The sequence below is a fragment of the Octodon degus genome, unplaced genomic scaffold, assembly GCF_000260255.1.
Source record: "Octodon degus isolate 3935 unplaced genomic scaffold, OctDeg1.0 scaffold00020, whole genome shotgun sequence".
NCBI classification, from domain to species: Eukaryota; Metazoa; Chordata; class Mammalia; order Rodentia; family Octodontidae; genus Octodon; species Octodon degus.
The window spans coordinates 21,134,424-21,152,057 of record NW_004524596.1 but is presented as its reverse complement, the minus strand read 5'-3'; the positions used below and the strand labels follow the sequence as shown (position 1 = coordinate 21,152,057).

At 37.7% G+C, this 17,634-nt stretch overlaps 1 protein-coding gene across 3 annotated transcripts in view; it reads left to right on the top strand.

Moving 5' to 3' along the window:
- Positions 1-17,634, top strand: part of Adamts5 (ADAM metallopeptidase with thrombospondin type 1 motif 5) — a 47,412-nt gene that overhangs the window by 8,291 nt on the left and 21,487 nt on the right. For all 3 annotated transcript variants that reach the window (XM_004627706.2, XM_023711191.1, XM_023711193.1), the window contains one exon: positions 6,521-6,653. In XM_004627706.2, the coding sequence (XP_004627763.1) occupies positions 6,521-6,653 (133 nt within the window). The remainder of the gene's footprint in view (positions 1-6,520; positions 6,654-17,634) is intronic.

Sequence of the window (17,634 nt, the reverse complement as noted above, 5' to 3'; positions counted from 1 at the left end):
AGAGAGACAGAGAGACAGAGAGACAGAGACAGAGAATGAGCCCACAAAATTGCTCAAAGTCACCAGCCCTGTCTGATTTGGGCTCCATGATCATGATCTCATTTAACCTAATTTACTCTCTCAAAGACCCTGACTCCAAACACAGTCACATTGTGGGTTGGGGATTCAGTTTAGCAATTTAGAAAAATGCAATTCAGCCTGTAACATCATGATAAGAAGTTAACGTTGTAAACTGATGCAGTAAGAAAGTATGCAATGATCAGAAGTGTGTTCTCAGTGAGCTTCTGGCCAGCACGGCTGCACTGGGTCTCACGGGGGCCGGGCTATTTCAGTAGCCTACACTGCAGAGGAGCCTCAAGACAGCCTAAGCTAAAGCAGTGCCATTCAGAAGGGAGGGGCATGGCCCTGTCAAGAAAAAAAAAGTTAGGTATGTTTTCCAGAAGAAAGAATATTTTGGATGAAGGATTGTGAGCCAAAATATTCATGAGATTCACAGGCAATTGTGGACAAGATAAAACAGGAAAGTCTGTAGAGGGAAGCAGAAAGGCTGGATTGCCCTGTCCCAGGATCTGAGTGACAGGCCAGTGCAATCTTATAAGAGCTACCTATAAGAAGGTAACTGATCATAACATATTCACAGGGACATTACAGGTAGGACAGGGACCAGTTACATGTCTGGTGACAGGGGAAGGAATGGTGGAAACAAGGCAAGAAAGAATACAACTACAGTGACCTGCAGTGACTTGGCATATAGCAGGTGACGAGGGCAAGTTAATGGCATCATCAGGTTTCCTATCTGTTACTTCTGTTTTCTTATGATCTGGAATATCACAATGCATTGTGAGTATTTCATTTGCCTCTAAGTTATTGAGTTTTACCAAACATACCATAGAGATGAAGACCATGCTGTTTTCATTTACAGTTTTTAAAAAAAAGAAATTTGCTTGATCAAGAGCAGATTGTAAATATAAAAGATAAGATTAGCGTCAAGAATAACATATGTAATGATTTAGCAATACCATGGTGAAGGAAATTCAGGGATTGAAATGTTTGGGCATAGGTTTGCATCTCAGCTTTCCTTTGCTCAAGCTTAAAAGCTTGAGGACTTGCTGCTCCTGAGCTTTAAGTCATTTACCTATGTGTAAACGAGAATGTTCCCAGTGAACAGCAGCACACACGTAGCTGGAGCCAGCCCTAGAGACTGTCTGGTCCAAATGCCTTGTGTTAACAATGAGGGGACTTTGTCCCAGCTTACTTAAATAATTTTCACAATGTTTCTTCCTTCCTAATAAAGACAAACTTTTAAAAAGCAGCCTACTTTCTCTACATTACTCCTAACCCCTTTGTTCTTATTCTCCAAAGTAACTCTGCCATGTATCCAGCCCCTCAATCTCTAATTTGCTTTGTTCTTTCTTTTCTTTCTCATCTTCTGACCTGGTATATATCAGAGAAAATGTCCATTCTAGTATGTCTGGGCTCAGCTGATCCTCCCAGCTTACCTTTCTAATCTTCCCAAAACTTTTTGCCATTTCTGAAACTTAGTCTACCTTTTAACCACCCATGATATTTCCACGAGTCCTTCGTTGCTAAAATAGCTTCCATCCCAGACTGTCAGATCCAGTAAAGGTATTTTCAATCCTTTGAGAACCTGTGTTGATTCCCAAAAGAAGAGCTCACCAGGTCCTCTGCAACCATTTATCCATTATAACACCCCACCTTCTGCTTCCCTTTGACCTATCTGTTTTGCTTACTAGATTATGTTTCTCCTTAAGGAGATTTTATTTATTTTATTTTATTTCCATTTATTTTTATCAGTATAGTTTCAGCCTTTGCCACAGTGGCTTGCAGATTATAGGCATGTAGTAAGTGTACCTATGCATCTCAGCCCTTAATTCAGCTGGACTTTCGTGTTTCTTATCACCTAGCACTGTGTGGCCAGAGACACGAGTAGAGATTGTACATGGATCACTGTAATGATTGCCCTAACAGTTCCAATGGATATAGTCTCTACAGAAATACAAATTAAATGCTTCCTTTATTGGGGATTATTATATAAGTAGCCAGAAAAGTAAATCACACCTAAAGAATCAGAACCATGATGGGTAAAGCAAGATGAACTTTGATCAGTGCATTATTTGGATACATGGAAAAAATCACACTGAGTCCATGCATATGTACAACTAGTGCATACTAATCAAAGCTAAAATAATTACCAAAAACAGATCCATAGAAGAAATACACATGAATATACACTTAGGTATGTACAGTATGTGTAATACTTGTGATGAAATTGCATGCAGTCCTCTTTTCTAATTAATCCTTCTATCACTAATATTCAGTGAAAATTGTATAGGCAGAAGCTTAGATATCTAAAGACAGGTAAGCCTTATTTTATGCCGTTTTATAGACTTCTTGCTCTAACAGGAGTAATTATAAGAAATAGGAATCTTGTTAGTTAATTCCTGTCCAAGGTGCTCTTCCCTGGCTCTGCCTGCCACTGCCCTGTGATGCTATCTGCCCTTATCAGTCCTTGTGTCTCCTCTGTCTCCTTCTCAGAGCATTTACGCTGCACTGGTGACCACTCTTTCAACAAGACAGGAAGCCCTGTAACTCCTGTGCTGTGCACCATTTGGGAATTCAGGCATGCTAGGGGCACTTGCCCCGCCCAGTGAGGAGAGCTAGGGTTGTCTTTATTATTATTATTATTAATTTTATTGAGAAACAAATAGCAATGAGACAGTTTTAAAACCAATTAGTAGGACAGTTTCAATAATTAATACATTGCATATTGTTGTCACCATAGTGATTCTTCATAGTATAAGATGCAGAAACGATATCCTGGCCAAACACTATTAGTACAAATTTTTCTTCTCATTGAATTAAGAGAAAATAGCAGTATATTTATCCTATTTTTTATATACAGATACAAAATCGTCCTTCATTTCTGTCTCCCTTTTTGTTTAGTTTTGGGTATTCAAAGCTTAACAGTATATTAATGTTTTTGCCCTCATAACTTATAATGAATATCTGGATTTCTTTTGGATACAATGTTGAATCTCAATATATGAACACTACCTTGTGTTACTATATTATTAGGGATACTGCATGTACTTTCATCTCTTTTCTCAGGGTGATTTATAACAAAACTTATAAATGGGTATTCCATTTAAATATTGTAGGTGCATGAATTCAGCAAAATAATCCAATACACTTCAGTAGTCCATAATAGTAGTGGGCTGTCCAGAGAACTGGCAATGTCAGCACTAGGATTTTCTTAGCTACACAGTCCTCTATGGATTGCTTCTCAAGCAATATTATGGTCCACTTGACAGCTCCACAAATAGGGCTCAGGTAGTGTTAATAATTTAGAATTAAATGACAAATAGCACCTTTTGCCATCTCCATAATTTTCTGATGGTTCATATTGGGAAAATAGTCATCATACTAGTGACCTCCCCATGAAATCCTTTGGTTTTGCGGGTCATCTGTGATATAATTTTGAGTTAGATACAGTGTCTCCATCCTGTATCCCGACCGATGTCACATCATAAAATGACAGACTTTTGTGTTCATCTATAGCTCATACATCTTTCTAAATTTTGTATCTCACTGCTCTACAAACATTGATGATAAGAAAATGACCCTATCTAAAAAGTGTCTCCTTTGATATGACAAAAATGTCATTTCCCTTGAGATCCACATTTAATAAACAGAAAATCACTTTTCAGCAATTTTCATTTACTTACTTCTTACATAGAAACTGTACACAATTAACCTTTCATGTAGATAGTATTGGCTCAATAGTACTCAGTCCTCAGCTTTAACTAAAAAAAATCATTCCTGGGCTCAGGATGTAGCTCAATGGCACAAGTGCCCACCTGGAAAGTTCAAGGTCCTGAGTTCAATTCCTGGTACCAATAAATAAATAAAAATTCCTGTAAGGATTACATCTGTAAGTTTTGTTATAAATCACTGAGAAATTAGAGATGAAAGCACATGTAGTACCCTAAAAATTTGATATACAAGGTAGTGTTCATACATTGAGATTCAATATTGGATCCAAAAGAAAATGAGATATTCATTGTAAGTTATGAGGGTAAAAACATTAGAATACTGTGAAGATTTGAAATTGCTTTCAGGAAGCTGAAAGGTTTCCAGTGTATAATTATAGCTATGGAAATATAATAGTGTGGCAATATAGTCAAGAGGCTTAATCAGTGTGGTTAAAAAAGTAAGGAGGGTTTCTGATCGTCATTTTGCCCCATGCACACATTTCCATGGCAAAAGTCCAAGTGTGTTTAATGCGATTCAGAGATGACAAGGAGGACTGATGGCTGCTAATGAGCAATTGATTAGCAGTAAACAGAGACATTGAGGATCTACTTGAAGCCACATTCAAAACAGGAAGGCATTTCCCTGTGCTGTGACTCCTCAGCCACGCTTGCTACTGAAGTGAGGAGGAAGAAGGACAACTTAATTCTTGAACCTTATTGTTTGAAGGGAATGATGAAACCACAATTCTGAAGGTAAACACGAATCTTGGTCTTAAAAGGAACTACGTGTATATATACAGATAACCCTCAGTGTCTGGCAGCTTATTTAGACTATCACCTGGTATTTAGCCCAAGAACTACTGAAATGATGGTGGGGAAGAGGTTGGTTTAAAAAATGTATTCCAGTATATTATTATGTCAAAGGCCATTATGTGAAAGTGTGCTCCAAATTCAATTTTAAAAACTATGAATTTGTTCTCAATAGTTGCAATTTGAAATCCCACAGGATGACGAATGAGGGTGCAGGGAACAGTTGAGAGGACTATTGTGGATTTGGGGCCTTGATCCACAGAGCTGTTTGGCTGGAATTTCCACTGGCTGAAGCCACAATAACGTGGCCATCCATTGTGAGGAGAAGCTCACTATTTAGAGAAAGCAATAAAAATGTGAAAATGTATTGAGGGGCATAGAACCTGCAGGGCACATCTTTCAGGTATTCTCCATCTTGGTTAGATATTTATCACAAACTAGGGAAGAAGGCATTTTGGCATAGAAAAGCGTTTCAGCCCTGAGTGTGTGACTCTGGCTGCAGAGTGATGCTACCTTTCACTGGGCACCTAAAGTTGTGCAAGTCCTACAATGTGCAGTTTGCTAAATGTGTGTAAGGGTCACCCCGAGTTTCACTGTGTATCACTATCTGACTCAGTTAAGCACATGTCCTTTGAGTTTTTAAAAGCATCCTTGTAGTTTCGGACACAAAGATGACAGCTGTAACTGAAACAATACTTATTATTTCAAACAATAAACAATGTTTTAAAAATATTTTCTGTGTTTATTGACTTATGGCTTCCAGAAATACTGCATTTCTTTCTTTTAGATGTGCATGTATATACTGTTAATTTTTGTTAAAAATGAGCAGATAATCACAAGAGATTCTAATTCCATTAATAGTTAAATAGCACTTAAAAGGAAAGATTATCTTTGCAAATCTATCATCAAACACCATGACTTTTTATTTTCTTTTTAAGGTTCATATTTTGATGTCTTTACTGTTCTTCTCATCTAAATCAGTAACATTTATTTATTTTTTATTTAGTGTATTTAGTACAGGGTCTACAGAGTCTCACTACACAGATTGGATTTATAGTGATCCTTCCTGTTTTTCAGCCTCCCAAGCACTGGGATTACAGGTGCTCACCACCATGTGCAGTCTCTTTCACTGTCTTAGAGCACCTCTGGGACAGGCATGGTGCTGCAGGCCGGAGATCAAACTCCCAGCCCCTGCATCTGCCTAAGCAGGTGCTTTAATCTACTGAGCTATTTGGCTGGCCCTCTAAATCAGTAAATTTTAAATATTAGTGAGGTCTGATCCTTTCCCAATTGAGAATCTCTTAAAAGCTACACAATGTATTATTCAATATGCATACACTTGTGTACACATAAACACCTTCATTGCATATAAATTTGAGAATTGATAATGCAAAAACACTAAATTAGGTGCTATAAATAAGAATGCATGAATTTATGAAGGTGCAATCTATGAACTTACAACTCATTTGTAAATTAAGGAGATGATCTTTTTAGGCGTTATTAATGTGGGTGAAAATTACTGATAAATTTATGATCTGTCACAAATACATGCTTGCAGTTTGCCCCTGGGAGCAGTCTTCTAGTAAATTTACTGAATTGCACCTTTCCTAAACATGACCATATGTGAAAGTTATCCTTGACACACATGTACACATGATAGCTTTGTTGGGCTGCTTCTGTGATTGAAATGGACAAGCTATAATCCTCACACATCTTTTCAAGTGTAATTGAATTCTTTTTCTTTCTACTGCTCTGGGTCTCCGAGTAGATCAGAAGAGGGGCTGCCTTCATTTTTTCTTTGGAACACATCCAGGGCTGAGCGGGCGATACCATAAACACACCCAGTCTTGCCTTTTGGGGTGAGCAAGTGACAGTATGTGGTGGCTCCCTCTGGATGTAAATTGATTTTAATGATTTCTTTCTTTCTCCTGGGACAGGATTTGTGTGGGCATCATTCATGTGACACCCTGGGAATGGCAGACGTTGGGACCATATGTTCTCCGGAGCGCAGCTGTGCGGTGATTGAGGATGACGGTCTCCACGCAGCCTTCACTGTGGCTCACGAAATTGGTATGCAGGGCCTTTTTCTTCCCTCGCCAAATCAAACATTGCAACAGCTGCACCAGGAACCAAAATACTTGGCAATTAATTCCAGATTTCTTCTGGTTCAAATGTACCCATTGGGGATTAAATCTGTTTCTATTTTCACTTTTAGGGTTCACTAATACAGGAGAAGGAAGACGAAGTCAGCAACACAGTAGACATCTCCTTCTGACAGTTTTATTTAAAAAATTGTTAAGAAATTCACTACTGTTGCTAGCTTCTTCCTGTATTTTTAAGCATCCTTAAATGACTCCTGGGCGAGATTTGTCACAGTGGTCTATGGAATGCATACTTATCCCTTTTTGAAGTCATTCAAGATAGTGTTGACTCATCCAGGGCTAATCAGTTTGCACAGAAATTTAACATGTTTTGGTCCATGGTGAATGGTTAGAGTAGGCTCCTGTCAAATGTAATCAGTGGCTTATGATAAACACATCCATCCTCTCAATACCAGGGTGAATGGAACTAAACTGACACGTGGTACGGTTTCACATTAAAAACATTGTTTACCCAGTTTGTCTGTTAGAAGAAACACATCTAAATCCTACAAGTGTAACTTTAGGGCTAAATTTACTTCTAAAATATATGCCTCAGTAAGGAGTATGTGCTTCCTAATCATTGACCTGGACTTTTACGTTTATGAGAAATTGTCTTTGTACTTGGGAATAGATTTTAGAATTAAACACATCTGTGGTCAATTCTTGCAAAACTACTTTTTCCGGTGTCCCTTCAGTCTAATTATTTAAACTTTCTAAACTTGAGTTTTCCCATCAGAAATATAGGAACAAGACTGGCTATATGGATGCAATTATTTTAGAGAGCAAGCTGGTTAGTATAAAAGTTGTACATATTTTATGTGTGTATACATATGCTTCTGTTTCTGGTTTGGTTTTAGTTAGATGAATATTTCATTTACTTTCTTGTGCATCACCTCTTACCATCTTTCAAGGAGCAAAGCATGGTGTGATCATTATTATATTTGATTTCCAAATATTTTTGGTTTTGTAAAATAGATTTCATTTTTAAAGCTAAAACCATAACTTTTAAAGGGAAGTTAGGGCTGGGGAGATAGCTCAGTCTAAGTGGTCTAAGTGCCTGGATCTAGGTTTGATCCCTGGTAACATGGAACAAGACCCTGCACCAAATAATCAAATAAACAAAAGATATTTTAAAAATAAAATAAAATAGGGCCAGCAAAATAGCTCAGCAGTCTAAAGCACCTATTTAGGCAAGCTTAAGCGACCATAGGGGACCAGGGTTCAATCTCTGCCTCTACATGCAGTGCCAGCCCCACCCTTAGGATGGGCTGAGCCAACCAAAAATTAAAAGCAAAAAGATTAAAATATATAATAAAATAAATGGAAGTTAAACTTTCATTTTACATTCTGAGTAGACAGAGAATACTTTCACAGAATGTCAGTTTTTCTAACTGCCAAGTTTCTTGAAGAATCAAAGCAACTGATAATTAACAGTATAATCTTGTGAGTCTGAATCCTGTAGATGTTAAGTAGAATTAAACAGTAAAATTTGCACTCTTAAGTACTAATCATGATCTTGATGCTCATAACTTCTGCTCTTCTTGTCATCTAAACAATAATCATAAATACAAAATCAATGCAAATAGCCATCAAAAAGCATCACTAACAGTAATTCATTCTAGCATTTTAATGAACATATTTTGTCTGAGGATTCAAAATGTGAGATGAAGTCCCAGCTTCACGGCTGTGCTCTTTGTTATGTCACTGAGATATTTGAATACTTGGGACCCTGTTTTATCCCTCTATGATGGATGAATAAGGAGGCATGGTGTTCTGTGCTGATATGCCTGAGGAATTTTTTAAGACACAAACTACTTGAGCTTCAGAGTGGGGAATATGCCTTCATGTGTCTCTCAATCATGTCTATGAAACTAACTGATGCACATATGCCCAAATATAAAACTTTAATCAATATTCACTATTTATCTAAGTATATGCATGCATGAGTCCAAGAACTGAATAAGAAAGTTATTGAAGGAGCTGTTCAAAACACCCTGATTCTTGCAATGGCAGATAAGAAAAATTAGCCCAGTTATACAAGAGGATTATAATTGAACAGAGATTTAAGAATTACACCAGTAATTAATCATCACCATTCAGCCTTAGAAAAGTTCCATAAAAAAGATTCTAAATCCCTGAGAGAACAGAAGATTGCTGGTGTCAGCGTGGGAGGGAAATTGATGGGGAACCCGACTGAGCTGGAGTCTGATGTTATCCATCTGCAGAGTCTGTGCTTGTAAATCCTGGTCTTCATGTCTTAAAGAAAGGCTACTTCTTCCCTGTTCTTACTTTCCTATAGTAGCTGTCTTCTCCCACTGATAATGTCAGAAGGTCTTCTACTGTAAGGGAAGCATCATAAATACAGTTTCTTTAGGGCTGCTTTGACTAGAAAGCCTTGTAAGCTGGAAAGAAGAGGTTTCACTGTCACTTTTCCCCGCCTTTCCATGTCTGCAGCCAGGGCCTGGATTATACAGGCAGGTGGAAGAGTCTGAAAGCTAGGAAGTCAGGCACTGAGAAGAGCAAACGTTATATTAAAATTATAACCATATATACAATAAAACTTCACTTAATAGTACAACATTAATTAACATGCTTATACAAGACAAGAGCAGAGGAGCGATGTGGTCTTCCACATGCAAAATCAAACTTAAGTCTTAGCTGTGTGATTACATTCTTGTGTTGCCTTTTATTTCCCTGTTGGATCATTTGTTTCACTTCTTTAGAATTCTCTGTAATTTATTCTCCAATCAAACACTCGATTTCTCTTTTTATATTATAAATGGCCTAATCTGAGATACTTAATTTCTGGATTTAGGAGAATATGATTTTAATTTTCTTTTTCACAAAGAAGTCTTTCACTCAGTTTGTTTTCTAATTGTTTCATTATTTGATTTTGCCTTTTGCCTAAATATTAGAAACATATGTTATGGAGTATAAGCCTGAAAATTTTAGAAAAGATAAGCTCGCAAAAGATTTTTAAATGCTCTGTGTACTATTGGAGCCTTGTCCCTGCAGACCTTGTGTTCTTAGCTCATGCAGCTAACTCAATGATCTGTTTCCAGTGCTTTTATTTTTGAGTTGTTGCATGAAGCAGTCAGCCTTGCCCCAGCCCTGCCTGTGCTAACTAAGCTCCAGATTCTAATTCTCCTCTATTCTTTTCACAAAATTTCTATCCTTTCTTTTTATTAGATACTTACTATTTTCCTGGTTTAGAACATATATACTTTATGTGGTGATTCAAATAAATTGTAAAGCCTGTCTCTAATGTTTTGAGCCTTTTGAACCTCACCCCAAAATGTGTGGTTTCATCATGCAAACATATAGCATGAATGTGTTACTGCACTTCACACACAAGCTGGCAGAAAATTTCCAATGGTTCCCTTAATTTTTCTACTTTATTCTTTTTCTGTAAGCACTAAAAGGACATATTTGATTAGGAATAACATGCTCACTAACTCATCAACATGTTCTTGTCAGAATGCACAACTTCCTCTTTCTCAATGTAGTGAGCTCAAATGGAATGTCTGGTTCAGTTTATGCACAAAGTAACTCTTAAATATTCATCCTCTCCATTCAAAAAATTTTACATGGAAGAATAGCATAACATCAACACAGACAAAGCTGAATCCATTTTTGCATCCTCTCTATTTAGAATGCTAAATTGCTTCTATCAGAATGTCATAGTTTTTTTTTAAGAGAATAAAAATAGCTAAAAAATAGAAAGTATACAGAATTTTACTAAGCAAAATAATAGTAATTCAATAATGGTTGTTATCCTGAATATTGTGGTCTTTAAATTAGTTGTCCAGATTACCAGATGTAATCCTGCAAAATTGACCTAAAAAGTTACACATATCTTCTTCCCTTCCTTCCTTCCTTCCTTCCTTCCTTCCTTCCTTCCTTCCTTCCTTCCTTCCTTCCTTCTTTTGGCCCTTCCCTCATCGCAGTTGTTCCTTCCCTTTGAAGAGATTCTTCCTCTTTCACAATATCTATTGTACATTTCAGATTTTATCTGCTCTTTCAGGTTCTTATACTCCCGAGACAATACCATATTTACACATGCAGGTCTGACTTATCTCACTTAAAATGTCATAGATTAAATGAACAATTCAGAAAAGTTGCCCTTTTTTGTGTGTACTACATTTTAATGAGGACTCTTCACTTTTCTTCAGTCTTTAAGACAACAATAGCACCAACTGGGTTTGGAGGTGCCTGGTCAGCTGACACCAAGACAGGCTTCTTGAACGCAGGTGTTGATTAGTGCTGGCTGCACCCGCATTAATAGGTTTCCCTCCTCTTTGCCGTCTTTGTGCTTGCGAACACTGACGAAAGTGTTAGAAAATTTGAGAAATTTACTTCAAACCATCAAAAACACAGTCCTTATCCATGTGCCTTGGGTGGAGACAGAAATGTGTTAACAGCCATTTTACAATCCAAATGTGAACTGCAGAAATTTTTTAAGTTGATGTAAGTTTACATTTTGAGTTTATGTTTTCAACTTGTCAGACTTTAATATAGAGTTGTAATAATAAAAATTTCACCTGCTGCACACATGGTGATTAAAAACAGTAATTTTATTGATGTTGAGCCAGCCTCTAATACACTAGGGGGAACAATCAGATTTTATTTAGATTAATGAAATCCATAATTTGCTAATACACCAAAGGTTTGCTTTATAGTAGTTAATTATAAAATGTACTAAGTGAATATCTCCACTATGAAGACTCCAGTGTGATTCCTAAGATAATCTGAGGCAATTTTAAAAAGTCAAGACCAAATATTCAGTCAAAACTTAGAAAGCGGTGGAAACACCACAGGCGGGCTGCTTGTATTTTGCTGTGGGTAGATGGAGTTCTCTGGTTGTGCTGATCTGCTTGGGACTGTGTTTCCATGGATGATTAGATTAAACAAAGGCATGTTTTGAAAAGCTGCAGAGCCTCTGGAAATGCCATAGACCAAAGCCAAGAGCACAGGATCAGATGTCCAAACTGCCCGTAAGATGGGAGGTGAGGAGGAAGCTAGGATTAAGCCCGTTATTTATCCCCAAACTCATCATTTTACTCAACATGAGTGGAACATTCTGTTCTAGCTAGGTGGGAATTGTGCCATGCGGTGACTTTCTTGGACCCCAGATAAAAAGGTAGAGAAGCATCTTTGCTATATGTCTAGTGGCATTGAGTGATTTGGTATTTATTACAAATTTTCAAAAGCCCAAATCCCAATTTGTGTTTCTCTAGGGGAGGCTCACTGATTTTTTGCCACATGTGTGGAAATTAGCAATTTGAAGGTGACATAAAGTAAAATTTAACTGTGCGATTTTTTTTCCTCTTATAATTGGGAAACTTTCCCTCTCAGTTCAAGGTGTTTGGTAAATTAAATTTTATTAAAATCACTGATTAGAGTATGCTGTTAAAAATATAACAAACCTAGGAGATCAATGAGGACAATAAATTTAGTCTGTCCTTTGATATATGTCAAGCATATGTTCTAGGAAATTTGTACATTTTATATTGTTTAATCCTCACAGTTTTCCATGAGGTAAGTACCACTATAAGTTACCTCAAAGAGAAGAAAATAGGCACACAGAGAAGTTTCAAGACTTGTCAAAATAACCAGTATACTGTTATTCGGATCTGCATAATCTGGCAATAGCCCAAGGTTTTACTGCCACCCTACAAAGTTTGTTTAGACAGTATTCTATTACAAAGATATAATCCTGAGTTTGATTCAAAAGGATGTTGAGAGATCCGGCACGTTCAGGGTGGTATGGCAAGACAAAACAGAAACTGGGAAAAATTACAGACAACTGTCCCTCCGACAAAGGACTTCTATGTCAAATATACAAAGAATTAAAAAATAAAAAAATCAAGCCCCACAAATTCAAAGACCCAATCCAGAAATGGGCACCTGAGATAAACATACACTTTTCAGATGAAATACAAATGGCAATAAATATAAGATAAAATGTTCAACATCATTGGTCATTTGAGAAATGCAAGTTAAAACAACCCTGAGATTCCATCTCACCCCAGAAAGAACTGCTACCGTCAAGAAGTCAGCGAATAACAAATGCTGGAGAGGATGGAGCAAAAGGAACTCTTCTGCACTGTTGGCGGGGTGCAGACTGTACAACCACTGTGGAGATCAGTGTGGAGATTTTCTCCAAAGCTAGGATCAGAGGTCCCATTCAAGCCAGCTAGTCCCCTCCTGGGTATTTTCAAGAAGAACTGAAAACCTTATAGCACAGTGATACGTGTGCACCCATGTTTACGGCTGATCAATTTGTCACAGCTAAATCCTGGAAACAACCCAGATGCCCATCAACTGAGCTTTGGATAAAGAAGATGTGGTATTTTTTACACAATGGAATATTATTAAACTATAAAACAGGATAAATTGGACACTTTTGCCAGTAAATGGGTGCAACTAGAGACCATACTCTTAAGTGAAAGTGGAATAAATCAGACCCGTATGAGCAAACATGATATTGTCTGCTTAGTATGAGAACCCGAAAGAGAAAAATGGAATCTGAAGGGTACAGTAGATACTGGGAAAAGGGCATGAACTTATTCAAAAGGAAAGAGTTACTGAGTTGAGGAGAAGGATAGGAGAGGGAGTGGGGAAAGAGATTTATCTATATGTGTGGGCAGGGTGGTTTGGACAACTATGTATTTCTGATGATCTATGGAAAGGAACAGATAATGGTTAAATTTTTTTGTCTCCTTTAATTGTTTCTCCTTTTTTTCTTCTTAGTTTCTTATATATTTCTTTTTTCTCTCTTCCACTTTTGCACACATATATCTGGTAATATGAATAACCAGTTGGAAGATAACACTCTACAGTATAACAAATACTGTGAGATTCATATTACTTTGATAAATAAAATTCTGCATCACTTGTAATTTTTCTGTTTTAATACTATTTTGTACTCTTTAAAAAGTTCAAGTAAGTAGCTAATATTACATAATGAAATTCAAAGTGATTATAAGTTTCTAGAAGGTAATGGATTATAAGTGGTTTATCTTTGTAAAGTTGTAAGACAACAATAATAAAAAACTTAATTAAAACTACAAAAGGAACAAAAAGGATATTGACATTGCAAGTTTTAAGTTGAAGAAAATTTCATTTTTTGCTACTTAAATTATGTAATTATTATCGTTTTTGTTTAATGTTTTGAAATATATACAATTTTAACCACATCGATACAAGGTGGTCAAATTATATGAATGTTTAATTTTTTAAATTTATAATAAAAGACACATTGCCTTCATCCCCCTCCAAATACTACTCCCTTGCTGTGAACACACTTCCCATCATTTTCATTACTTCCTGAAGCAGCTCTGGAAGTCTTTTACATGAATGTCTTGTTTTTTTTGATTAAAAAAATATACAGTGACATGTCTGCTGAGTACCATCCAATGTATAGGCAGGCTCATAAGACCTTATGGTGTTCCTGTATCCATCTTTTTCATCACATATGACACTGTTTTGACTCCTGGCTAGTCACTGAAGTCAAAATGACAGTTAAAGGGAAGTGTTTTGAGTTGATCCAGGACATTGCAGCAGCTGCAAGAGCACAATGGAAGACACTCACCAAAGAAGACTTCTAGAACTGCTTCAGACAGTGGCAGGAATGGTGGGATGAGTATATTCAAACCAAAGAGGAGGATTTTAAGGAGGGCTAATTGCAATGTATTTTTTACTATAATAATTTTACATTTAAATATTCATTGTTTCAATCAGACCTCATATGCAATGCTTCCGGTTGGCAGGGACATGGACCACCTCATCTGGGAGTTCTCACGTTCCTTTTTCAGTGATTCTATATTCTGACCCCAAGTGCACTACTGACTCACTTCTCAACCTCTGGCAAGACCTCTTTGCACCTTTTAATCCCAGCTGGAAAATTAGGTAAAATGGAAACATGACCCATGAGATGCCCTCGTCTGAGCGGCACTTTCCCAAGTAAACACGTTACAGAGCTCCTTGTGACTTTTGTGGGGCGTGTGGTACTGTGCCCCCTTGAGCACTGGTCAGCTCTGGATCAGGAGACAAATGCTCTAAATTCTGTTTAATTTGTGTGCAAAATTTAGAGAAGTAATCTATTTCCTTCCTGAGTCTAATGCTGGAATTCAGCCAAACTTGTATTGTAACACCTGAATAAGAAGTTGACTCAACAGTTTGCTTTCATTTAATATAATGAAATTCATTTAATTTCTTCAACTGGCTGTATGTTATCACAGATTTGCACTACCAGATTTGCTTTGAATTTAAGATGGCAAAATACTTTTTAAAACCATAATGGGGAGAGGGCTGGCAAAATAGCTCAACAGATTAAAGTGCCTAAAAGCAGGGGCGGGGGTTCTATCCCCAGGCCTGCTGTGCCAGCCCTGCTCCCAGGGCTCGCTGAGATGCCAATTGAGACTGGACATGGTGGCATGTGCCTGTAATCCCAGCACTTAGGAAGCTGTAAACAGGATAATCACGAGTCTGATCTGGTAGTGAGACCCTGAACACCCTGTAGACCCTTCCCTAAAATACAGGGGGAAAATAAGGAAAAAGAAATAAATTCATACTGGGAATGTAACACCCTGAACACCCTATAGACCCTTCCCTAAAATACAGGAAAAAAAAAGGAAAAAAAAATCCATACTGGGAATGTAAAAGATGAAATTTATTTATTAAGTTATTACTCATTTGCCAATTTAAAATGAAGGTTATAATACTAGAAAAATTGTTAGCTAAGTAATGCTATTTCTGAGCTAAAAAATGGAATCTATAATTCAGATTCTTTACCTCCTAAGTTTAGTTTTGACCAAACATATATATTTAATGATATGAATCATTATATATGATATATTTAGCAATATAATCATTATATGTTATATATTTAACGATATAAATTGTTAAATTCATTTCCTTATTATAATTCAAATAAACTTCCTGATGCTAATTTTGCGGCAGAGACTCATAAACAGGACTGCTGCACTGTGTCTTGAGTCAGTACTTATTAAGAATAGGCCAATATTTTCTACCAAAGCACTTACAGTTTGCACTTTCATTTTTACTAATGATTTCAAAGAGCAAAATACTTGTCCCATCATTCTTGTTACCATTCTGAAGAAGTTCCAGAGCATCAGACTGTGTCGAAGGGTGAGAGTACCTAGCATTCTGACAATGCATCAGCTGTAAAGTACAGAGAGACACTCACACTCTTTTCAGAATTTTACTCTGCTCCTCGCTGCCACCCCATCTTTCTCCCTTACTCAGATAAATACAGATGCCTTCAGCACGAGAATGCACTGTACGATATACTGTTTGCTCCTTCATTGTCTTGGGATTTTAGATGAGAAGTTTTTAATTGCACCATCAAGCGTTAAGGATTTGCTTTCCAGAAAGTAAACAAACTTGTTCAAGCAAACCAATCTGTGATGGTTTTCAGAACTACTAATTGCAGATGGATCTAAAGGCAAATTTCAATTCTTCTCTAAAGTCAGACTTAGAATCTCTAGCTCCAATCCTGAGAGAGAGCAAATGGCCTTAGATCAATCCTGCTTTTTCTTTCACTTGTTTTCATATCTTCTTTTACTGAGGGTGCTTCCTCAAAAGTCTTATTTCACATGTCCAAATTGCTCTGAATAGTCCCTATTCTTTCCCTTTCTTCTCTATACTCTTGCGAAAGAACTATCTCTCCAAGGAAAAGAGCTGCCTTTTTAGGGGTCTTCTTTGATCACTAAGTTTCTGTGAATAAAGATTTTTTAAATAAGTGCAATGGCGTACGGCTCAGCCATAAAGAAGGATAAATCTGAGAATCTGTAGCTAGGTGGATAAATGTGAAGATCTTCTCTTAGGTAGTTTCTTGATTCTACCCCCATCTCCTCCAAGTCCTTATCCCTCAGTTAGCTCTGTCTGTCTGTATTGCTGTAAAACATTATACAACACCACAGAATGAGAACAACAAATTGCTTTCAGTGTTGTAAACTCTTAATCCAACACTTCTTTGGTGTTGTTGTTGTTGTTGTTGTTTTCAGGGGCATTTTTGGGGGAGGAGCCATTGTATCCTCTGAGGCATTGGAGCCCAAATTCTACCTACTGCTAATGCTCTGGGGATTGCTTACTGCATAAGTCTTTATGTCCATCTCACAATATTCATTTTAAACGTGCTTGTGAATGAGCTGTGTGTGGACAAACGCTCCCACAAAGGCAGATCCTGCAAAGCGAAGTCTATGTAGGTGATCAGCGTGCGTCGCGACTCCCCTTCAAAATCGTGTGAAGTAAGTGGCTGTCAGCTGTGAAATGTTAAATTGCCAGTCTCCAGACTTGCTGGTCAGTAAACACTAGTGTTACGCTGTGCCCACGTACGCGCAAGTGCTCCTTTACAGTACTGTGCGCTCCTGCACGCTCCTTGCTCTTTCAGGGCTCTGAAGCTGGGGAATTTCAGACTGGCACCACGTGTCTTAGCACAACTCATCAGACGCTCACATTTGAACTTGTCCCTCCTCCTGCTGTCCACAGCTTTTAGTATGTGTGTCACATCCTCCTGGAAGAGCATCCAAGCATCCCTCACTTGGTCTTGCCTTTCAGTTCCCCTCCTGTCCTGAGAAGTCACATGGGTCTGTCACTGTGCCCTGCTCCCAGGCACTGCTAGCGGGCTGAGTGTTTGGGAGGTGCCTGAACGTTCTTCTCGCTGCCCGGGACTCATTGCCTTTGGGACGCCACGCCTCCTCCCCACCAGAGGGCCCTGCTTTACAGGGGCAGAACTGTTCACTTGCCCTCGAAAGAACCAGTCTCTTTCTGTCTGATTTGAAATTAACATCTCCATTAGCTCTACTCTAGGGGCACTGAGATTTGTGCATGCTCAGAATGATAATCTTTTCCTGATGGGGAAAATAGACCAAAAAAAAATTATA